The sequence below is a fragment of the Artibeus jamaicensis genome, unplaced genomic scaffold (assembly GCF_021234435.1).
Source record: "Artibeus jamaicensis isolate MK-2021 breed Jamaican fruit bat unplaced genomic scaffold, CSHL_Jam_final contig_354, whole genome shotgun sequence".
Classification (NCBI taxonomy): Eukaryota; Metazoa; Chordata; class Mammalia; order Chiroptera; family Phyllostomidae; genus Artibeus; species Artibeus jamaicensis.
Genome location: NW_026521803.1, coordinates 7,312,235 through 7,336,801, shown reverse-complemented (window position 1 = coordinate 7,336,801; position 24,567 = coordinate 7,312,235). Strand labels below are relative to the sequence as shown.

The 24,567-nt window shown below is 38.9% G+C and overlaps 1 protein-coding gene across 2 annotated transcripts in view; it reads left to right on the top strand.

The window, feature by feature from the left end:
* Positions 1–11,109: 11,109 nt before the first annotated feature.
* The window catches only part of ROCK1 (Rho associated coiled-coil containing protein kinase 1), a 153,870-nt gene continuing 140,412 nt past the window's right edge, over positions 11,110–24,567 (top strand). For both annotated transcript variants that reach the window (XM_037158389.2, XM_037158388.2), the window contains exon 1: positions 11,110–12,068. In XM_037158389.2, coding sequence (XP_037014284.1) covers positions 11,976–12,068 — 93 coding nt within the window. In that variant the 5' untranslated portion in view covers positions 11,110–11,975. The remainder of the gene's footprint in view (positions 12,069–24,567) is intronic.

The window sequence follows — 24,567 nt, the reverse complement described above, 5'->3', positions numbered from 1 at the left end:
GATTAATGTTTAATAAACTATGGTAAACAACTAGAATGGAATACTATGCAGGTGTTAAAAGTTATGTTTAAGGAAAAATGTTTCTATGATTATATAAGCTGAAAAAAACAGTATAGAAGAATTGTACACATAGCATGTAAAACAAACAATTCTTTGCCAGGGGGGAAAAAATAAAAGAAAAACTTGGAGTTTCTCAATAGTAAGGTATGGTACTATGGGTGATTTTTGGTCTCTGCCTTACTTTTCCTTATTTTCTAAAATTTAAAAATAAGCATACTATTTTTATAATGAAAAGAAAAACATACTTATTGCTTTTAAAGTCCTAGTTTATGTACTAGGGCATGTATAAAGCAGCAATGACAAGAATAGAAACAGAAACAAATGCATAAATTCAACTAGCAGAGTACACTGTCTACAAACAAAAAAGGGGAAAGTGCCATGGTTATTAGCAAAGAATAGGTAGAGTGCAGATTGGTAATATTTACACGTTGATAGGTGGGTATGAGGGATTGTTTGATAAGACAAGTCTTTCCTCTCTCCTCCAAAGCTATGTAGTGGCTGGGGGTGGGGCTGCAGGTCCAGGTGGGAGAGCTTGCTCTCTGCATCCACAGTCAGGACAAAGTGCCTTTAAGCTATAGCCTCTCCTCTGGGAATAGCTCCCACTCAGCCTGGGCACAGGCCACTGTGGTTCTGGAGTCTGCTGACTGGCAGTGGAATGGGTTGAGCTGGGCATTTGCCCTGCTGGGGAAGCAGCAAGGTGGAGCAGCCCAGTGTTTTGTCACAGGCAGAGGCAGCCATGGAAGTTTAAGAACATAATATTGCACTGCTAAGGTGTGAGCTGCAAGGGAGACAGATGCAGGGAGGCCACCCCACCTAGAACCTTCTTTTTAGCAGACTAGGTCTGAATTGTGGCATGCGAGTCAAACTGTTAAACCAGGTGTCCTGGGCTTGTTCTCTGCCTCTTACAGTCTCAGATGTCTAGGACATGGGGGGCAAGCCTTGGGGAGGTCTTCCCAGCCAATCTTATCTAGGAGTCCAGAGATCCAGGAGCCAGGATCTGTAACTTCAGTAGGAAGTGACTCTGCTAGTGTGGGAGTCTGTGCCCAGGGAGAAGAGGTAATGCCAGCTGGTGCCTCATGTGAACAGCCCCTAATGGCATCGCTGACTCTCCTTAATTTTCTCTCCTGTTTTACTACAACCTTTGTCCGAAGCTCTTTCCTGTCTTTACTTTCAGTCTTGAGCTCCTAGTGATTCCAAACTGAAGACAGCAGGTGGAGGAGCCACAGTCTGTGAAAGATGGAAACTGTGGGTTATACGGGTCTCAGGGGATCTGCTCATCTCAAGGCTCATCCCAGCACCTGCTGGGATGTGGGTTTGGAGAACAAAGAGGATGTGAGTGAGTGGTGTTTTCTCCCTTTCTCCTGATTTTCAGAAGGCTTTAGTATCTAAATTGCAGCTGTGTATTCAATAGGTGGCTAACTAGGGGATGATGTCAAACAGAATGTCTGATCACAGAGGGCCTTGTGCTGTGTGGACCTGAACATTGTGGCCTTATGTTTGGCCTTATCCTCCTCCTATGTGTGTGTGTGCATGTGCAAACACACAGAGTTTGCATTCCCCGAGAGTGCATCCTGCTGTCGTGGGAGATGCCTTTCTGTGGTGCACTGACCCAAGAGAGTGAAGGCAGAGGGCCATGTCAGGACTTCCTCCTGAGCTGTCCTCCTTCCTCAATCCTAGGTGCCTCATGAGGTGTAGCTCTTTACTCAGCCACATCCTTATTTGAGAAACCGTAGGACACTGACTGAACATTGTGTAACTGTGTCATATCTGGTATTTCTTTGGGATTGCTGTACTTCATCCACTGGGCTTGCCCTTTCTTCACAGTCGCCTCCTGCCCAGCAGCTCCTACCTGTCCTTCAAAGTCCTCGATAGAACTAGCAGCTCAATAAGTGATTCCTGAATAAAAACCAAAGCTTGGTGTCCTGGATCATATGGGAAGAAGATTCAAATATGACAGCACCTTCCCCCTACTCTTCCTTGATGGCATCTTTGTCCTTAGGGAGGCTGTTACTTTGGGCCACCGTGCTCATTAGATCACAAATAGACTGTGAATTTATGAGCATCAGGGTCTTCATCTCTTTGATTTTCCTCCTGCTTCTGCCTCAACTCTTACAGCACATGTCTCTTGTTAGAATAGTGCTTTCTAGCCCTGTCTGGTGTGGCTTAGTGGGTAGAGCACTGGCAAGAGAACCAAAGGGTTGCTGGTTCAATTCCCAGTCAGGGCACATGCCTGGGTTGTGGGCCAGGTCCCTGGTTGGGAGCTTATGAGAGGCAATCATTCAATGTATCTCACACATCAATGTTTTTCTCCTCTCTTTCGCCCTTTCTATCTCTCTAAAGATGAATAAATAAAATATTTTTAAGAAAAAGAATAATGCTCTCTTTATGCATTTCTTTTCTCAGGAGCACTAGAACCTAGGGGACCCCAAGGCTTTTGTAAGTCAGGCAGGCACAGAATTTCACTCCTCTAACTCAGACACACTACCTTTATGTTCAGAAGGAAGCGGTTACAGAAGTATGACCTTTGTCCCTATTCCCTCAAGAATGAGGAATGAAAAAGCTCAGGGGGGAAATATTAGATAGGACAAGGGTCTCAAGGTCTGGGGCATTCTTACTAAATGCTATTCTTGCTAAATGTTAAAACGTAGCACAAAATTTTGCAATCAGCTGTATCAGGAAGAGTTTGACAGGAACACAACCCAATTACAATTGTATTGTACTTACAATAGTACAATTGGATGTACTTATTGCCTCCCCAACAAGTACATCCAATTGAAATCAAAATGTAAGTGACCAAATATTATATATAAGCAATGAGTAATCCTTCTTTTGGGGAGGCAGAACTTTGGATATGCTCCTTTATTCGCTGCAAGTAATAAAACTACCTTCCAACAACCACGTTTCATCTTGAATAGAATACCCCAAGCAGCAAACCTCTTGAGCTTGGTAACAGGATCAGTGCCTCTTTTCCAGTTACATTTATTCTAAGGAAGATGTTATAATCCAGGAGGTATTTAAAAGATGGAAGGGAGGGGGAAATGGTGAAATATCAGAGATAGACATTTTTCTGTTTCTGTGTGTTGGTATGGAAGTCTTAAAGTTTGTAAATGAGTCTTAAATGAGTGGTAAAAGTTGTAATGAATAATAAAAAGAGAAGTAAATATTGGGTGAAGAGCCAGTCATTCCCAAAAGGAAATTCACCAATTTAAGGGCCCTAAAGGGGAAAATGTGAGAACCTAAAACGCAATGGGTCAGAAAGCACACTTGAATTCCTTGGAGTGATGCTGGGTAGGAGGGGAAAATTTGGATAGGAGGCTGTTGCAAAAATGAGAGAGGTATGTGACCAACTATGTGTATCTCTTATTATGTTCTTGATCTGTGCCTCCCTCTTTTACTGTGGTCATGCACCCACCATCTCAGGGGGTCACAAACATAACAGTCCCTACCCTTGGAATAAATTGTAATATCAGTAATTTTCATGACTGGATATGTTAGTGTGGTAACAAGAGGGTCCCCAAGATGACAATGGCATAGAGCAGGGAAGTAGTTTTTTACATAAATCTATTTCTCCATTCTGTTTTTAGGGTCAATACAAGTATTTTTGCAGTTTAATGGAACAGCAGCTTCTAAGAAATAAAAAACAGATGTTAGAAGAAGGCATTCCAGGCTGAGTCAGAAGAAGCCCCTAAGGGCACTCTGTGCTCACAGTTTACCCTATACTTTTTCTTGTTATAATACATCCCCAACTCTCCCTGAGTGGCACCAACACAATAGTAGATCTAAAGTGTTAAAATACACCAACTCTCAAGCTCATATGTCCTTCAAAAGAGGTGAATGAACATATTCTATCTGATTTACCTCTTAGATATAGAAAATAAGTACATAGACATTACCTTGGGGTTAATATTAATCACATAAAGCCAACCTCTTAAAAGAGAAATGAACCTAAATTTTCACAACTTTCAGTTTGCTAAAATTGTTCAGAATCAAGTAAAATTGCTGTACATTAAAAAATTGTAATGCCGTTTTAGAATGTTATATTAAAAATAGTATGTATCATACTTTCTTGAAAATATTAGCTAAAGTTTCTATGGAAACTTAGCCACATCACATTCTTAACACGTTTGTGGTATGCAATTTTGAAATTACAGGAAATTTATGGCACTGAATTATAATTGATAGGCAATTTACAATATAAAACAGAGCTTTTGGTATATATTTTTTAGATAGAATAGACATGAATAGACATTCAATTTAATATGCATTAAATTGAAAAAATATAAAAACACAGGTAAAATATTTCTATGTGGATATGACAAGTTTATAATAATTTTAAAATCTGGGGGAATTCTGGCCAAGATGGAGGCATATGTACATATACTTTGCCTCCTCACACAGCCAAAAGAAGGACAACAACAAATTTAAAAACAAAAAATAACCAAAACTGCCAGAAAATCAAACTGTATGGAAGTCTGACAACCAAGGAGTTAAAGAAGAAACATTCATCCAGACCAGTAGAAGGGGCAGAGTTGGGCAGCCAGTGAGGATGCATGGCAAGGTGGTGGCTGGTAGACCAGGTGGCACCACATTTGCGTGCAGATAAACTGGGAGGAATACCTGAGGAGCAAGACAGACCACATAACCCAGGGTTCCAGCATGGGGAAATAAAGCCTCAAAACATCTAACTGTAGAAACCTGTGGGGGTTGCCGAGGTGGGAGAAACTCCCAGCCTCATAGGAGAGTTTGTTGGAGAAACCCACAGGGTCCTGGAACAAAAACAAACCCACCTACCTAGGAATTCCCAATTTGCTCGTGGGTACCAGGGGAAGTGACTGAAAGCCAACTGAGAGCCGAGCAAGCAGCACTGTTCCCTCTCAGACCCCTCCCCCCACATACAGTGTGCCACAACACAGCTACATGGGTCACCCCGCTCTGGAGAATACCTAAGGCTCTGCCCCTTACAATGTAACTGGTGTGCTGAGACAAAAATATATATATATATATATATATATATATATATATATATATATATATATAGTCCGAATGAAAGAGCAGATCAAAGCTCCAGAAAAAAATACAACTAAGAAATGAAGACATAGTCAACCTATCATATGCACAGTTCAAAACACTGATAATCAGGATGCTCACAGAATTGGATCAGTATGGTCACAAAATAGAGGAAGAAGTAAAAGCTATGCTAAGTGAAATAGAGGAAAATGTACAGGGAACCAACAGTGAAGGGCAGGAAACTGGAACTTAAATCAATGGTTTGGAGCAGAAGGAAGAAATAAACATTCAACTAGAACAGAATGAAAAAATGAGAATTCAAAAAAAATGAGATGTTTAGGAACTTCTGGGACAACTTTAAACATTCCAACACTTGAATCATAGGGGAGTCAGAAGAAGAGGAAGAACAAGGAATTGAAAACTAATTTGAAAAAATAATGAAGGAGAACTTCCCCAATCTGGCAAAAGAAATTGACTTCTAGGAAGTCCAGGAAGCTCAGAGAGTCCCAAAGAAGTTGGACCCAAGGAAGCACACACCAAGGTACATCATAATTACATTAGACAAGATTAAAAATAAGAAGAAAATCTTAAAAGCAGCAAGAGAAAAGGAGACAGTTACCTACAAAGGAGTTCCCATAAGACTGTCAGCTGATTTCTCAAAAGAAACCTTGCAGGCAAAAAGGGGCTGGAAAGAAGTTTTCCAAGTCATGAAAGACAAGGACCTACATCCAAGATTGCTCTATCCAGCAAAGGTTTCATTTAGAATGGAAGGGCAGATAAAGCACTTCCAGACAAGGTAAAATTAAAAGAGTTCATCATCAGCCCTTATTATATGAAATGTTAAAGGGATTTATCTAAGAAAAAGGAGGTGATCAAAGCTATGAACACTGAAATGACAACAAACTCACAACTATCAACAACTGAACCTAAAACAAAAACCAAAACAAACTAAGCAAACAACTAGAACAGGAACAGAATCACAGAAATGGAGATCACATGGAGGGTTATCATCGGGAGGGAGGGGGGGAGAATGGGGGAAAATATACAGGGAATAAGAAGCATAAATGGTAGGTTAAAAATAGATGGGGGAGGTTAAGAATAGTATAGGGAATGTATGACCCATGGACATGAATTAAGGGTGGGGGAATGCTGGTGGGTTGGGTGGAGGGCAGAGTGATATAAAGGAAAGAGAAAAAAATGGGATGAGTATAATACCACAATCAAGAAAATATATTAAAAAATAAAATAAAATCTGGAAGCATTCCTTAATTTGTTTAAAAAGATTTACATTTCTTTTGTGCAAGGTTTTGTTGAAGCAAAGACAGCAAGTAAACATGAGTTAATTTGTCATTCTTTTATAATTCTCCATTGTGGATAGCTTTTTTCTACAGTGGTCAATATTAAAAAGTATAAAAGCTACTTTCTATATATATATCTCTATATATGTATTTTACTATCAATAATTCATTTCATGAAATTCAACTGCTTTGGTTATCTATTGCTGAGAAACTACCCCAAAACTTACTGTCTTGAAGTAGCAATCATTTTATTATTTGCTAATGAGTCTGCTGTGTGGATTAGCTTGTTTCTGCTCTACATGGCATCATCTGGGATGTTTCTAATGGCTAGGTGCTGCTGGAATGATACAACTTGGGTCATGAATCTAGAGTCTCAGGTTTCAAGGTCTGCTGGATTCCTCAGTTGTCTTTTGTGTGATCTCTTCATGTAATTAGTTTGGGTTTCCTCATGCCAGGGTGATCTCAATTTAGTTGGACTTCCTAGAGCACTAAACTGTTAGTTGCCAGGCAAACTCTGAAAGTTTAGGTCTGACACTGGCACAGTGCTATTTTTGCTGCATTCTATTGGTTACAGCAGGTCATTATGTCCCAGCCCATATTCAGTATAGGAGGAAATTCCACAGGGGCATGAAAACCAGGAGACATGGTTCATTGGGGTACCTTTGGAGGCTAGCTGCATCAATGCTTATGAGAAATCCCATAAACATTAAATTGAGTCTATTTTCCTACCAAATAACCAAAAGCAAAAGATTGCTCATCTTAATTGTGTTTCACTATACACAAGTCTACACTCAAATCTTTCTGATTTTTCCATGGTCTCTCCCAAATATGCCTCATTGAAATGCTTTTAGCACTGCAGTTTCTTCATTCAGGTCCTAGAATGACCTAAATGAAGAAACATCTAATGAAACATTTCCAGATGTATGAATTCCAAAACCCAGAAAAATTAAGGTATGACACTGCAAATATATATAACTTTATATATTTGCAGAGTTGTCAACTTTGTATTTTTTTAAATTTGTAAGTAAGAACAATAAAAACTGTACCATTTACTATTACTCTTGCTTCTTAAAGTACACTTAATTATTTTTAAAAAGTAATAAAGAGAATCTCAGACTCCAGGGCAATCTTAAATTAGAATTGCTTATGAAAACATATAGTACTATGTCTTTATTCCTCTCATTTTGGTGCAGGTAAGGAAAATTCTATTAATAACTGCCAATGGTTCTTGGACCTAGAATTTGGGAACCTCTAGTCAAGCCACTGTTGCTGAATATCATCAAGGTCCTTTTCCTTTATATTCTGAACCTTGCTTAAATCGTTTCACATCTTTCCTTAAGAACTGTAATCATACTGATCACATTGCAAATTTTATAAACTCCCTCTTTTATATGGAATCATTTAAATCTGTGCTAATGCAAAATAATAATACAACTATGAAATACCTGTCATTGTGTTATGATTGGATAGTGGTAGAATACTCAGCAGTTATAAACAGGGACTCTTGAGTCAAACTGCCTGTTCCAATCTGAGTTGTCATAACCTTGAGAAAAAAACCTTTAACCTAAATAAATCTAACCTTTCTGTACCTCAGTTTCCCCATCTATGATGTAGGTATAATCATAGCAGAGTTCTTCTGAAGTTTTAATAAACACTATGAATAAAGTACATGGATTAGTGCCTAGCACATAAGCACTCAGCATGTATAATCAATATATTTTTATTATACTTATACATAAATATCAGTATTATGAGATTGATTTAGAACCTTAATATACAAGATCTATCTAGAAAAAGTCCAGCCATCGTTAATATAATGAGAACAGTTTACCTGACATCAATGTACCCTGGCAGTCAAACAGAGTGAACTGTAATGCTCATGCATGAACAATGATGACTTCACTGTACTAGTCAGTGGGGGTGGTAGATGCTATTGAGTCAGCATGTATACTGCGAGTTACTCACACAGTATATATGCTGACTCATTCAAAATGACTATGTAGAGCAACGAATTTGCATCAAATTTTGCTTTAAGCACAAACATTTTCTCCGTGGAAACTATGTGGATGATTCAAATCTTTCGGAGATGATGCAATGAGTGCAGCATAGAAAGTACTGTGGCACAAGCGCTTCAAAGATGGTTGAGAATCTGTTGAAAGTGATCCATGTTCTAATCCGCAACAAGTGGAACACCTGAGAATGTAGAAGGTGTAGGGGCTGCAATCAACAAAGATCAGTGACAGCCACTGCAAGAACTAGAAACTGATATGGGGGTTCCCAAAACTACTGTCTCTGAGATTTTTGATACAGGATCTTGGCATGAAGAGTATCACTCTGTGGCTTCTGCTACTTGAGCAGAAGAAACAATGTAGTGCAGTTGCTAATGACTTAATTCAAGCTGCTACCAATGAACCAGATTTCTTCAAGAAGGTCATAACCAGAGATGAATCGTGGATGTACAGCTATAATTTGGAAACAAAGGCCCAGTATCCCAATAGAAGTGTTTTGGTTCTTCCCACCCAAGGAAGGCACAGCAAAGTCACAGCAAGATCAAGACCATGTTAACTGTATTTTTTTATTGTGAAGGTGTTGTCCATCATGAGCATGACCCTCCAAGTCAAACAATTAATGAGGAGTACTACTGCAATGTTCTTCATTGGTTGAGAGATACAATATGACAAAAAGGCTGCAGCTATGGGCAACTCGTGATTGGCAGCTATATCATGACAATGCACCTACTCACGTATCACATTTCACAGTTTTTTTGCAAAATATCAAATCACCAAGGTGACTGAGTAGTCCTATAGTCCAGAGGTGGTGCCCTGTGACTTCTGGCTTTTCCGAAAAATAAAATCACCTTTGAAGGACAAGAGATTTCAGATTGTCAATGAGACTCAGCAAAATACAGCAGGGCAGCTAATGGCAATTAGGAGAACTTGTGAAGTCCCAAGATGCCTACTTTGAAGGCGACTGAGGTATCACTGTCCTGTGCAAAATGCCTTCTTCAATAAATGTCTTTATTGTTCATTATCATGTGGCTGGATACTTTCTGGACAGACCTCCTATACGGATAACTTCAAATAGTTGCAATTGGACAATAACATTTTAAAGTTGGAAGAGATTTTAATGTCATATACTTCTACTCTATTAAAGGTCAGGACTTTTATAAAATATGTAGACCTCACATACATTTCTAGTAGCTCTGGCCAATTGGTTTCCAGTCCCACTTATATTTATCAGTGCCATTCAGGTATTAACTCCCTGTACTTTTTTGTGTGTCCAAAGAGAAAGCAACATAATGTCACAGTCTCTGTACAACAACAAAATTCCTAAGAATACCTAAAAATGGTAATAAAAAAGGACGAGCAGGGTTTAGAAAATTTTAGAGCAACTGCCAGATTTATTTTAAGCCCTATGCTTAAAAATAAATTTAATTCACATGACTGGCTTAAAGTACCGGAGCCAAGAAAAGTCACTGCAAAAGCATTTAATGAAATACCTGAATCTTGTCTAGATGTTGTCTTCAATAAGATTCTTGCGAATTTCCTATCTTGATTTATATAGTGGATTTTGTATCTAAGTATTTTTATATATAATAAAATGAAAAAAGGATAGTTTTTCAAACGATACATTTCCTAACTTCTGACTCCCATCAGAAAGTTGTTGGACTGTTCAGATGCTGTCCAATACTTTTTATATAGAAAGCAAGCTAGTTCATCTTTAGCATTCCCAATGTGAGGTAAAACATTCACATTTTGTTTCTATCAATGCTTAATTAGACCTGAACAAAAAGAACTAAAGTTAATTAAAAATAAGTTAAATTGAGTAAGAAGTCTTTTATCTTTTCAAATCACATTCAATGAAGCAGTTAAATTAGGGAGGAAATGCCTATTATTTTCATTTTGTACATTAACTCAGGTAAAAGCACAATTCTGTTTCACTGAACGTTTTGAAATTGAAAGGGGAATATTACATATCAAGAAGAGAACTACGAAGGGAGTGTTAATGGTGTGGGAGAACTAGTATAAATAACTAAAAAATAATGATTTTTTTAACCTGAGATTATTTTCCTTTTTTAAAAAAATAAATTGAACCTGACTTGCATTGACTATATTTTCTGGAATTAATATTTTAACGCTCCCCGACACAACCGTTTGGCTTGGGAAAGCTGAATACTGATTTGCTTTCTACCTTTCCCGTGGAATGTGGACTAATTAAAGGTTGCAGGGTTTACGGAGGGCCGAGGATTAAATACTACTGAAAACCAAACCCCGCTGGTGCTAAACTGTTGGTGCCTGCTGGAGAAAAAGCATCTTGACTAAAAAACAACATCAACAACAAAAAAACCCCTTATCTCCAAAGTAACAAAAACAGCGCCCTTTCTAGTTAGAATTCTCTGGATGATAGCAGCCCAGAGGAAGCAGAGCTGCGGCAGCTGCCAAGACGGGTCCAGAGGCAGCTGGAGATCCGCCCCCGCCCCGACGGCCACAGCAACTCTGGAACCCTGTGTGGCTCCTCAGAACTTGCCAAAGCAAGGGCTATGCCGCCTGCCGACCGCAGCACCCAGTGGACTTATCCCCTCTGCCAGCCTCCACCGTTTGTCTGTGCAGCTCAGGGAACACCCCACCTTCCGCCCCGCCTAGTCGGGCCCCGCAGTGAAGCCGGTGCGCAGGCGCAAGCCCCAGCCGGTTCCCCGTCCCAGCGTCCGCGCTCCGCATGCGCAGTTCGCGCCGGCGGTCTCCGTTTGTTTAAACAGGAAGGCGGACATATTAGTCCCTCACTGCCCCCCTCGCCCCACCCCCCTCGGCATTCGCCGTCGCCGCTTGCCCTTTTCCCCAGCACGGGCCACAGCGCCTCTCAGAAGATCCCTCATCTGCAGCCGTCAGGACCGAGTCTAGTCTTCCTCAACGCCCGCACTCCAGCCTTTCCAAGACTCCAGCGGGCACCGACCTCGCCCTGCCCGGCCAGACCCCGCAGCAGACGCCCCAGCAGCGACGGGACAAAATGGGAAAGTGAGGACTAGCTCTCGGCCGTGTCGGATCCGTGCGTCTGGCCAGGCCGAGTGGAGCCGACGATGCGGGGCTAGATTGCCTGCAGCGCTTCAGAACAGAGCGGGCCCATCCCGTGGCCCGAGCGGCGGCGGCGGCAGCTGGCACAGCTCCGCACCCGCCCTTCGCTTTCGCCTTTCCTCTTTTCCCTCCCTGCTGCCCAGAGGCGTCTCCACCCTTCTTCTCTTTCTCTCCCCCTCCTACCCATCTCGGGACGGGGCACCCTCCCTGGCAAAGGCGGCTGGGGCCCGCTATCCTGAAGCACCCCGCGGGAGCAGCTAGGCGGTGGCGACGGCGCTGTCGGCTGTCGTGAGGGGCTGCCTGGTGGGATGCGACTTTGGGTGTCCGAGCGGCTGTGGGTCGCTGTTGCCCCGGGCCCGGGGTCTGGAGAGCGGAGATCCCCTCAGTGAGGGGAAGGAGGAGGGGGAACCGGGCGCACCTGGTGACCCTGAGGTTCCGGCTCCTCCACCCCGCGGCTGCGAACCCACCGCCGGAGGAAGTTGGGTGAAATTACTTTCCGCTGCTGGTGCTGGTACGAGGGTATTGTCACAGTAGAAGCAACATGTCGACTGGGGACAGTTTTGAGACTCGGTTTGAAAAAATCGACAACCTGCTGCGGGATCCCAAATCGGAAGTGAATTCTGATTGTTTGCTGGTGAGTAGCAGTGTTCTCTTTTGCCTGTGTGGGAATGTGTTTGCCTTCCTCTTGCTTTCATTCTAGTTATTTGCAGAAGAAATTTGCAGCTGCATAATCTTGGGAAGTACCAAAATCTGGTGTTTTCTCTCCGAAGAATCTTGGAGTACCACTAAAGTCTCGTGCCGTAGTGCTCTTTATCACTGAACTGACTCTGTACTAACTACTCTCTGAACTTTTAGCTCTGATTCAGTTCATCATTACACAAAAGATACTTATAAATTTCTATTGGCGGGCGTCATATAAAAAGTTACTACGTCAAAGTTCTTGCTACTACGTGTATAGTTTGTTGAATGGTGATCTTAGTAATATTAATCTTTTGACCTATTTGATAGTATTATTGGAAAGACTACTTTTAATTTAGGCTTTAGCTCCTAAATTAGTTTTTAGATGTGGAAGTGACAATTGGAGAATCGATATCGAGGAAGTGATTTTTGAGTCAAAATGTCACAGGTGACGAGTCTTAAGGAACTTTTTACCGGACCATTTAAAGTGTAAAAACCCCAGGAAACTGATGATAAGTCATCACAACGTTAATGTATTTTACAGTATTGTTGATTACGAAAGTACCACACTGATATTTTAACCCTATCTGCCATGTTTGGTGGTGGGGTGGTCAGCAATATCACTTTTAAAACATTCTAAAGAAGATTTTATGATATGAAACACCTAAATCCTATTTCAAAAATCCTTCAGTGGTTGATAGCATAAACAAGTAATTGCAGTTTTTGAGTTCCTTCAGTTCCTTCTAACACTAATAGTTGCAAATTCTTTTTGGGAGTTTCTTCTTTTACTTTACTGAGTAACTGAAAGTTACATAATTCTTCTATTTTAGTCCAAACAAGCTATATAATCTCTAAAGTTTCAGTGAGTATGTATCCGGATAGTAATTTATTGCCTCCTCAGAATTAATGTTAGATGTACACAATATTTGGTATTAAGTGAACAAAGTACTATAATGCCATTTGAAGAAATAATACCATATAAAAATTTCACCTGGAATCAGGAAAATCATGTGAATTATTTAAAATTAACATGCATTTTAGTTACTCTACATACCAGTGTAGATTTTTAAATATGTATGGTTTTACAAGAAAGTGGTTTTTTTCCCCCAAAACTTAGAAAATTACTCTAAGCATCCTTCATTATGGAAATGAGTCTTGTGAGTTGTATGTTGGAAATGTCTCACCCACATTGTGCATGCTCTTCATATTGCAAAACAGAAAGGAGGGTTGATGCTTAATACAATTTAAAACATATTGAATGAGAGTAGTGGGAGGAATTAGGGACATGTCTTTCTAGTAAGCATTTCTGTAACTTTTAAGAAGTCTAATTATTTTAATATTTATCAAATTTCCATATAGTATGTTTGATTTTACTTTATTTTTTGGTCCCTTTATTTCATGAAGTAGTAGGCAAGGTATAGTATAGTAGCTTTTTTTTTTTCCCTTTAAACTTAGGTGGTCTTTTAGCCTGTTACTGTAGCTTCATTTGATAGTAACCTCACAGATTTATTGAACTATGGTAAGTCACGGACTCTTTCCTTGGAAATCCAATCTATTTAGGAAAACAAGACTTAATTTCACCTATATTCACAGAAACAAAGCAAAACACTTCACAGATTGAGAAGATACGGGATAAATTTCAAATAGTTGGTATAGGTAATATATGTTCTTGGGTGTTGAAAAGAAGCAATCACTGCAAGCTGGGTGAGCCAGGGTTGCTTATGATGGATGGGTAGGGTATTCATAGGGGGAGTGGAGGATAGCATGAATATGTACAGGATGGAGACATAATTGGCTGTAATATGTTTAGGTGCACAGAAGATAAAGTTGAAGGATAGATTGGGGATATAGTGTGGAGTATTTGATTCAGCTAAGGAGTTTAGATTTTCTTTAGTATGTTGTCGTTATTAAATATTTGTAAACAGGACTGTGCCAGGATGAATGAAGAAAATGAATCTGGTAGTTGTGTGCAGGATGGGTTATATGGAAAGAGACTGGAGATAGGGTGAGGTTGGAGAGCTTTTAAAACATTATTTTAATAGTCCCAAAGTTATTAAAGTCCAAAATTGGGGCATTAGAATGGGGAAGGAGTCATTGATGGAGCTTAATTGGCAGGATTTGGAAGAAAAGGGAGCCAAAGAAAGAGAAACTAGTTAGATGATCCTAAACATTTTGAGTCTGTGTTATATAGGGAGACTAGTGAAAACAGCAAAATCAGTTTGGGAAATAGCTTTGGAAGAATAGGCAACAGATAAATTCAATTTTAGATTTGTTGTATTTGAGTGGATACTGGGACAACCACAAAGAAATGACCTTTAGACTATTTGGCTATTTGAAAGTGAGCTCATAATTAGAACAATTTGGAAGTCATTCGTACAGAGATGCAAGTTGAAAGAGATATAGTGATAAAGGGTAAAAGATGAAAGTTGAACAAAAGGAAGAGTTGAGAAGGTAGGAAGTCAAGGCTTTTTAGAGTTAGGACAGCCAGGCATCTTGGAGCCCACAATTTCTAAAAGAATATTTTAAGAAAGAAAGTACTCAAAAGACTGATTTTTCCCCCTTATAATATTATAGTCTTGGCCCCTTTTTTTGTTTGCTTAGTTCCTTAATTGTTTATTGATAGCTGTTGAAATTTCATTACCATATTAGCCTAAACTGATAAAGATTAAAATAATTTTTGGAGACAATACTTTTTCCAGTTTTGTAGTGTCTATCATAAGTTTTCTTTGCATGATATTTTATGTTTATCATTAAGTAGTCATTCATTCATTCTGTCATTGAGAAAGACCTATAAATAATTTCATCTTTTTCTGTGAGTCTGTTCTTACTCTTTCCTCTCTGGATCTTATATAGGGACAATACCCCTTTTAAATCCTCACTGAGGATATGTTCTTATTGATATTAACCTAGGTGTGTGCCTTGACCAGGGATGAAACCAGCAAATTTTTGGTATATGGGATGACACTCCCAACTAACTGAGCCACCTGGCCAGTGTGGGCTAATACCTCTTTAAAATTAATTGCCTTTATTATTTTGGCCTTTAGTGATTTAGTTAACCGATACTTAGTGAGTATGTATTATGTGCCATGTACAGCACTCAGGTTCTAGGATGTATTGATTGATTGATTGTAGTCTCAAATTCGATTTATGATTCACTTCCTTGACTAGATCCTCTCTTCAGAAATGAAAGTTCTTAAACTTTTGGTATTAGAAGAATTTGCTGGCGAATATCTTTCAAATTACTTTACTCACCAAATAGTGGTTTTTTTGTTATGGTTGAGGTACTAATGATGAGTATTGGTACTTATAAAATAATGTAGCTGGAAAGAGCATTGGTAAGTGGTTATCCAACCTTTGTTGAACACATGATTTATTCTAAGGACCATATAAATGTTTTTTATAATACGAATAAAAATGCTCAAATAACATACAAGATAATATTGTAATTATTTACTTTCTTAGCTCCAAATTGCTCAACCTTGGTTTTGTGTAAGTCAGATTCTTTTCAGTACCTTAAATGATTCTATTGCCTAATGGTCCATGTTATAGTTTATAGTGATAATAAAGAGCTGTTTTCCTTTTCTAACTTTTTTTTTAACCTTAGAATTATTTTTATCTAGGGCTTCTTAACAATTTCTCAGTAATTTTGCATACTTTTGAAAATGGTAATGGGTAGAGTTTAATTAAGTCTGACTGCCCCAGCAGAAAAAAATACACGTAATTTGTAAATTAAAAGGAAGAACAAAGGTAAGTGGGTGGGAGGGTTACGTATACACTTATCTTGAAGTTTAACATTTCTTGAAAATACAGCTGTCTTGCCTGTAGCACGTGTAGCACACTCCTACAGGATGCTAGTTAAGAGCATGACCTTTTTTCAAGTTTTTGTTTAGCTGGTGAAGGTGTAGCAGTGGGTGGGTAAGAGAGTAGGAAAAGGTACCAATATTGGTTGAACAGTGCATACAGAGTTCTAACAAGGCTGTCCCTTTGTACATATTTGTTGCTGACATATTTTATTAGTTAGTTTTTTAGAATGTAGAAGGCAAACTTGTTTGTTTTTGAGATTTTCTTCCTTTAAATTCTCTTTTCCTGGGCTTCGTGACCCAGTGTTTTCTATCTTTTCATTGCTGATTTCTTTTTTCTTTTAGCTTTAGTCTTTGGCCTGTAATATTTATCTTTCTCTTGATTTTCTTGGAGAGTTTATACATTCTTACAGCTTCAACTACTATCATTTCTATGCCCATGAAATCCAAATCTTTATTTTTAGGCTTGTTTTAAATATTAAATACCTGACTGCCTACTGTGCATCTCTACTTAGATGTCACATTGTCATTCAGATTTCAAAATAGGATTTCTCCAATGCACTTACCTGTTTTGTCATCACTACCTGCTACTCTCCTTGTGGCACAGCTGGAATTTTTGTTCTGAACTTTAACTTTGATAGTCTGTAGGCCACACATCAGATTATTTCAACAGATTTTGACAAGCATGCCATATTTTAGATTATTGTTGTATATTCTCCCCTTGTGTCCTGCCAGTTGAATAGATCAAATTTAGCATTATGGTGCTGGTGCTGAAAGAAAAGACCTGAAGTCATTAAATCTTTAGGACTTAATGCCTGCCATTGTTCATGTTCAGTTAGTGAGTAAATGGGTGTTACCAGTATCAGTTGCAAATCTGGTTAATTTGGACCAGACTGTTTTGATGTTAATATGTTGCAAGAATTTTTAAAGAAAACAAATTACTCCATTGATTTGTTCAGCAGCTATGGTGTGGGGTCTAAACTTGGATTCAAATGTAGGCTCTGCAGTGTTCTAACTAGATGATTTTGGAGTGTTGATTCTTCAAGGCTCGTTTCATTTTCAGGAAAGTGGGGGATAATGGTACTAGACTGTTTTAAGGATCAAGTAATATGGACAAAGCAATTATCACAACATATGGCATTTAGTAAGCATTTGTTAATTGGTAACTTATTTTTGTCATATTTATAGTGCTCCTGTTATATGCTAGTCATTATGCTTAGTTTGGAAGTTGATATTTATTGTCTTTTCTAAGTGCAGAGGAATTTATCTGGCACCTCAAGTCATGCCCATAAATTCATAACCCAGCTGTACTTTATTGAAGTGTCGAAGCCAGTTGTAACTGAAAATGGAGACAGTTAGATAGAATTCAGCAGTCTTCAAAAGCCTGTTTATTCATTTAGTCATATTTATAATATACCTGTTTTGTGTCAAGGGTTAAGATTGATAAGAAAGGCAGTTGGAAGCTGGTTTGTGGAAATTTAATTGTTAATCTTGTTTTCTTTCTTTGTGTATCTTTTATATTTTCAGTATATGTTAAATGGACTCTTGCTCTACAAGCACCCTGTGGGTGTATAGAGAGGTGGCTCAGAGTAATAACGGAGACATGAATTGGGCCATTCATTAACCTCTTGAGTCAGAAATGTTTTTAATCCTGAAGGAGCCACAAATAAAATTTTACAATGAACAGAGAGTAAATTTTCAGTTTTAGATTACATTTTTATAACTTTACAGTTTAATTTTATTTTATGATAAGTTTTGATGTTGTGTATATATGTCAAAAACTAGAGATTCTATTATATATAACAGAATAGCCCACGTTACAAAATACTACGTATTGAGTTGTATTGCTGAAGATAGTTCAGTAGCTCTACTTCCCCTTTCCAATCCCCACTGAAAAAGAGGTACATTCATTTAATGTCCAGAGAATAGCTGATGAATACCACACTCGTGTATGTATGTACAGGAATAGGAGCAGATAGTACTGCATTTCACAATGGAAAATATTTTTTTAAAGTATGCTATTAGCATGGTATAATGAAAAGACTAGAGTAGAAATTCAGAGCACTGGCATATCCTTACTTTGCTTTTAATTCTCCGTAACCAAGGAAATCTTTTTTCTTATCTGGGCTTCAGTTTCTCCATTTGTAAAATGAAGAGTTGGGCTATATAGTTGCTGATGTCTGTTGTGTCTCTAAAAATTCCGTGAGTCTTTATTTATTAAACTTCCATAAAAACTTTAGAAGTGTGTCATTGGTTTCTTGTTTAAGAAATAAAAAAGTTAAATGGTGTTGGTGTAAAAATATAAGAATAGGAACTATCTTTTTAAATGCTGTTTTTGAAATTAGTTCTGTATAGCTTTGGTAGATCATCCTAAACAAATTTTTAATTGTTATATTTGGCACTTACTCTTTTTTGCATTTGTGACTTGTGTTTATAACTCTAGGGGGTTTATACATTTTGAACAAAGTAGTGATTGAATTACTGATTTGTGTATCCTTTAAAATGTATACATGTACTTTACTTCTCTAATGTACCTGCTTTCCTTGTTTGGTATTGTGAAATATTTGAGTACATTTTCCTTAGAGTTTCTAGACAATTAGTAGGAAGTTAGATGTTCAGATTTTGATGTCTTGGGAGGGGAGAAGTTATACTTAACTCCGTTTAAAAGGTAGGCTAACCTGTGCTCTCTCTTTATTCCCCCGTTTATTTGTTTTTATTATTTTGTTGTTATTTCCATACTTTATTTATAGTCTTTTATTTCAGACTTCCTATATTGACCTTTGGCAAGAAATTGCAGTGTTATATGAGATTGTTTCCTGAAACTTATTTTGAAATACTGAACTTCAGTTAACTCTTTTTCTCATTTGCTGGTATTCATTTATTCATTCAACAAAAGTTCATTTGGTATGTGCTGTGTGCTAGGTGCTCTGATAGGCACGTGGAGGACACCATGGTCAGGAAAAGCAAACATGGGCTATGCTTTCATGGAATTTATTCTTCACCTCAGGTGAAGAATAAATTATGAACAAATATGAGTGGGGTCATGTTTGAAGGAGAGGTAAGAGATACAATCATGACCTTTCTTTAAGTTTTGAGATATATTTAAAGACTTGTGATAAAGTAGTGTAAGTGTATAATTTTAAGATAGGAATGTAGATTGTATCAGATTCATTTGAGGATTTACTAAAAATGTAATCTGGACCCATGCCTAGGCAAACAAAATAGAAATTTTGGAGTATGAGTCCTAGGATTCTGCACAAGGTGTGGATTCTTAGACATACTCAAGTTTGAAAACTATGGTGATAGTGTATGGAACATAGATTTTAATCAGCGGTCCCCTGTGTTTTTGGCACCAGGGACGGGTTTGGTGGAAGACAGTGGGTACAGGAGACAGAGTTCAGGTGAGCTTCACTAGCTCACCCTCTTTGGGGGGAGGGCAGAGTGACAGGAGTCGGAGCTCTCTGACTTAGATCAAAAACAAAACTTAGATTTTAAAGAACATAGATTTTTTAAAATTAATTTTATTTAGTTAGTTTTCAAGTACAGTTTTTTGTCTATTTTTCCCATCCCAGCCTCCCCCCCCCCCCCCCGCCCTTTGCTCCCCACCTCCCTCCCATTTCCACCCCCCTTAGTTCTCGTCCCTGTGTCCTTCCTATTTGTTCTTCCAAATCCCTCCCCCTTTTCCCCCTTAACTTCCCTTCCCTCTCCCCTCTGGTCACTGTCCCCTTGTTCTCTATTTCAGTGTCTTTTTTTTTTTTTCTGCTTGCTTGTTTGTTTTGTTGTTTAGCTTCCAGTTAAAGGTGAGATCATATGGTATTTGTCTTTCAGCACCTGGCCTATTTCACTCAGCATAATGCTTTCCAGTTCCATCCATGTTGTTGCACAGGGTAGTAGCTCCTTCTTTCTCTCTACAGCATAGAATTCCATTGTGTATATGTACCACAATTTTTTGATCCATTCATTTACTGATGGGCACCTAGGTTGCTAGAACATAGATTTTAAATGAAAAATTTCTCACATGCACTGAAGAGTAGGGGAAATAGGTGAATCCCCATTGCCCAGATTCTGCAATTTTCAAGATTTTGTCACATTTGTTTCATCAGTCACTGTTTTTCTTGCCAAAATACTTAAAAGTAAATCCCAGATAATCATTTTATCCTTACTTATTTCAGTAAGCATCTTTAAAAGAATTTTTTTTCTTGTGTTACTATAATGCCCATTATTGTGTCTAACAAAATTAAAAGCTCATTAATTCCCAGTTTATACTCAAATTTTTCTGGTTGTCTAAAATGCTTTTTTACAGTTGCTCTATTAGAATTTGGATCCAAAGTCCATATGTTGTTTTTGTTTGTTGGGTCTTTTAAGTTTCTTTCGAGAACTTAAGAATTTAATAACTTGCACTCGTTATCTATAGCAGGGGGCCCCAATCTGTTAGGAACCAGCCGTCAGCAAAGCTCCACAGAGCTCTAACACCTGTCTCTCTGCCCTCCCCCCACAGAGGGCGAGCTAGTGAAGCTCACCTGAACTCTGTCTCCTGTACCCACTGTCTTCCACCAAACCCGTCCCTGGTGCCAAAAACACAGGGGACCGCTGATCTATAGGACTGTTTGTTTACCATGAAATAGAGTTCGTAAAATATAGGATTAATGCTGTAGTCTTTCTCTTTAATTGCCACTTTTCAGAGTAAGATTTATTTTGGAGGCTTAGTGTGATAGACATGTTACAGTTTGGGGAAAGTTTAAGAAAGGCATTGTTTTCAAAGATATATACAATATTTAAGGAATTTAGGCAGTATCCAGGAATAGTGCAGTATCCAGGAACTAGTAACAATGAAGATGAGAGCTGCTATTAACCTCTAGACCTGAAGGGACGAGGGAAGAGAGCAATTGGGGAGGGTAGCTCCATGGAGAGGGCTGACAAGGGTGTGATTTTAAGTGGAGAGAGGCATGTTTTAAGTGAGGGAACCAGGGGAATGAATATAGGAGTATATCCCGGCCCTATTGCCCTCGTATTCTGCAGTCTCCTAAACTGTGGTTTCCCATAGCCTGAAAAGCTAGTATGCAAAAGAACCTATTGATCCAGTCCTTAAGTGTTACAAACAAGATATACCCAGCTTTTATTTATTTCTCTTTTTTTATTTTTAACATCATTATGGAAACCATATATATACATATATATGTATATATATATGTATATATATATATTTCATGTGTTTCAGTCAATTTTTGTCATTCTTGCTGATGTTCAGTTTTTCCAGTCTTTGACTAATAGGAACATTTTTGCAACCCCCCCCTGCCCCCCGCCCCACTGGTTCTGTGGAATAATTGTCTTCCACAAACTGTTACCTGGTGCCAAAAAGGTTGGGGACCATTGCTGTAATTGACTGTAAATTATAATTGAAAAATTGTATGCCTTGATCAGATAATATCTAGTTTATGAACCTTGATTTATTTTAGGAACATAATACAAAATTCACTAATTGAAACCATTTTCTTAAATTTCCAGCCTTGTCAAAAAATTCTCTTTTAGGTATACATCTTCTATTTGTTCTTTCATAGATTGCTTAAATTTTACTACTTTCTTAAAAGTAGGACAAAGAAAATGTTTTTATGATTATCATCCTCTTCTAAAGTGTTTACTTATTTCATCCTAATTGTATTTTTCTTATTTCTAGTAATTTATAGTCATGGAGATAGTATAGCATAGTGGTTAATAGCATGGGCTCTGGAGTCCAACTATATAATTTTTAATTCCACCCAGATCAGCCACTTGCCTCCTGACTTTCGTCAAAGTTCTTAATTTTTTTAGGACTCAAACACATCATCCTCAAATAAGATTAATCATAGACTTTTATAGGGCTGTGAGGAATATTAAATGTGATAATATAGGGAACATGCTTTGAATAGTAGCCATATATTAAAAAGTAGCCACTTAATATATGTTAGCTATCAATCATTATCGACCTTGTCATTATTATATATATCTTTATAATTTGTCCTGGGAAAAGGACTTTTGTGCTAAGTGGATTATCATCCAGCTCCCCACTCTGTAGACTACTTTTTTATTTAGTTTTGTGATCTTGGACAAGTTATGTAATGTCTTTGAGCCTGAATATATTTAATTTGCAAAATGAAAATACAATGCTTCATAGGTTTTAGTTATTAGGGTTAAAGAAATAATTTATATGCAAATACCATAATTTCATTCAGGTGTTAATAGTTACGGTTTTCTTGCTTTGCTGTTGTGTTATAGACTTGATGAAGGTTCCACTGTAGTTAGAAATAATGCAATACTTAGAAACTTGTGAGAAGAGTAGAATGAGAATTTTAATTGATTATGCTGTCCTAGTTGTCTCAATTTTCCCCCCTTTGTCCCCTTTTCGCCCAGCACCCCCTTCCCTTCAGCAGTGCCCCCCCAGTCATGTCCATGGATCATACATATAAGTCTTTGGCTTTCCCATTTCCTGTGCTATTCTTAACCTTTCCCTGTCTATTTTCTACCTACCATTTATGCTGCTTATTCTCTGTACCTTTTCCACCATCTCTCCCTCCCACTCCCCTGCCGATAACCCTCCATGTGATCTCCATTTTTGTGATTCTGTTCCTGTTCTAGTTGTTTGCTTAGTTTGTTTTTGTTTTTGTTTAGGCTCAGTTGTTGATAGCTGTGCATGTGTCATCATTTTACTGTTCACAGTTTTGGTCTTCTTTTTCAAAGAATTCCTTTTAACATTTCATATAATAAGGGCTTGGTGATGATGAACTCCTTTAACTTGACCTTATTTGGGAAGTACTTTATCTGTCTTTCCATTCTAAAGGATAGCTTTGCTGGGTAGAGCAATCCTGGATGTAGGTCCTTGCTTTTCATCATTTTGAACACTCCTTGCCAGTCCCTTCTAGCCTGCAAAGTTTCTTTTGAGAAATCAGCTGACAGTCTTATGGGAACTCTTTTGTAGGTAACTGTCACCTTTTCTCTTGCTGCTTTTAAGATTCTCTCCTTATCTTTAATCTTGGCTGATGTAATTATGATATACTTTGGTGTGTTCCTCTTTGGGTCCTACTTCTTTGGGACTCTCTGAGTTTCCTGGACTTCCTGGAAGTCTCCTCTGCCAGATTGGGGAAGTTCTCCTTCATTATTTGTTCAAATAAGTTTTCAATTTCTTCTTTTTCTGGTACCCCTATCATTTGGATGTTGGAAGGTTCAAAGATGTCCTGGCGGTTCCTAAGCCTCTCCTCATTTTTTTTGTATTCTTGTTTTTTCATTCTTTTCTGTTTGGTTGTTTCTTTCTTCCTTCTGGTCCACTCCATTGATTTGAGTCCCAGTTTTCTTCCCATCACTTGTGGTTCCCTGTGCGTATTCCTTCATTTCACTTAGTGTAGCTATCATTTTTTCATCTAATTTGTGACCAAAATCAGCCAGTTCTGTGAGCATCCTGATTACCAGTGTTTTGAACAGTGCATCTGATAGGTTGGCTAGCTCTTCGTCACTTAGTTGTATTTTTTCTGGAGTGTTGACCTGTTCTTTCATTTGGGCCCTTTTTTGTTTGTTTGTTTCATTGTGCCTGTTATGTAGTAAGGAGCGGAGCCTTAGGTATTATTAGCCAGGGAGGGAAACGCACATTGCTGCACATTGTATTGCTGTATGTGGGGACAGTCCAAGAGAAAACAGTGGCACTTGCTTGACTCTCTGTGGGTTTTCAGTCACTTCCCCCGCTACCCACAATCAAATTGGTTCCTTTTGGTGCTGATTCCCCGGATTGGTGTGTTTGCATAAATTCTAGGACCCTGTGGGTCTCTCCAGTGAACTCCTGTGAGGCTGGGAGTTTCTCCCACTGCCACCTCAGCCTCCACCCATGCTCTCAATCAGAGGTTTGAGGCTTTACTTCCCCATGCAGGAACCCTGGGTTGTGTGTTCTCTCTCGCTGTCCAGTTATTCCTCCAGGTTTATCTGCATGTGAATGTGGGACTGCCCACTCAACCAGCCACCACCTTGCCCCTCCCAGTCTGGTTGCTCATCTCCACCCCTCCTACCGGTCTGGATGAATGTTTCTTCTTTAACTCCTTAGTTGCCCGACTTTCATACAGTTCGATTTTCTGTCACTTCGGGTTGTTTTTTGTTTTTAAATTGCTGTTGTCCTCCTTTTGGTTGTGCAAGGAGGCACAGCGTGTCTATCTATACATTCATCTCGGTCAGAAGTCCCCTTAACCTTTTTTTTATTCTCTCCCTTCCGCTTCCCAGTTGATAATCCTCCAAATGATCTCCTGTTATGATTGTGTTCCTGTTCTAGTTGTTTGCTTTCTTTGGTGCCCTTCCTAGCTTTTCTCTTGGTGGTGGTTCAGAGTGGTTGGGTTTGCGTGCATGCTAGGACTGTGTGGGCCCTTTGGACGGACTCTCCTTGAGAGACCAGCAGTCTCTTCTGCCACTCCAACCCCCACTAGTTTTTACAGACAGAAGTTATGAGGCATTATTTTCCAGGTGCTGGAACCCTGGGCTGCATGTTCTGACCTAGGGCTGGGATTGCTTTCTCTGAAGGTATCCATCCCAGTTTTTATCCACCACACGTGAATGTGGGACCACCCAATCCTTTGGCTGCTGCTGCTGTTGCTACCTCTCCGGCAGCACACCACATCCTCTCTGCCCCTTCTGTCTGTCTGCATG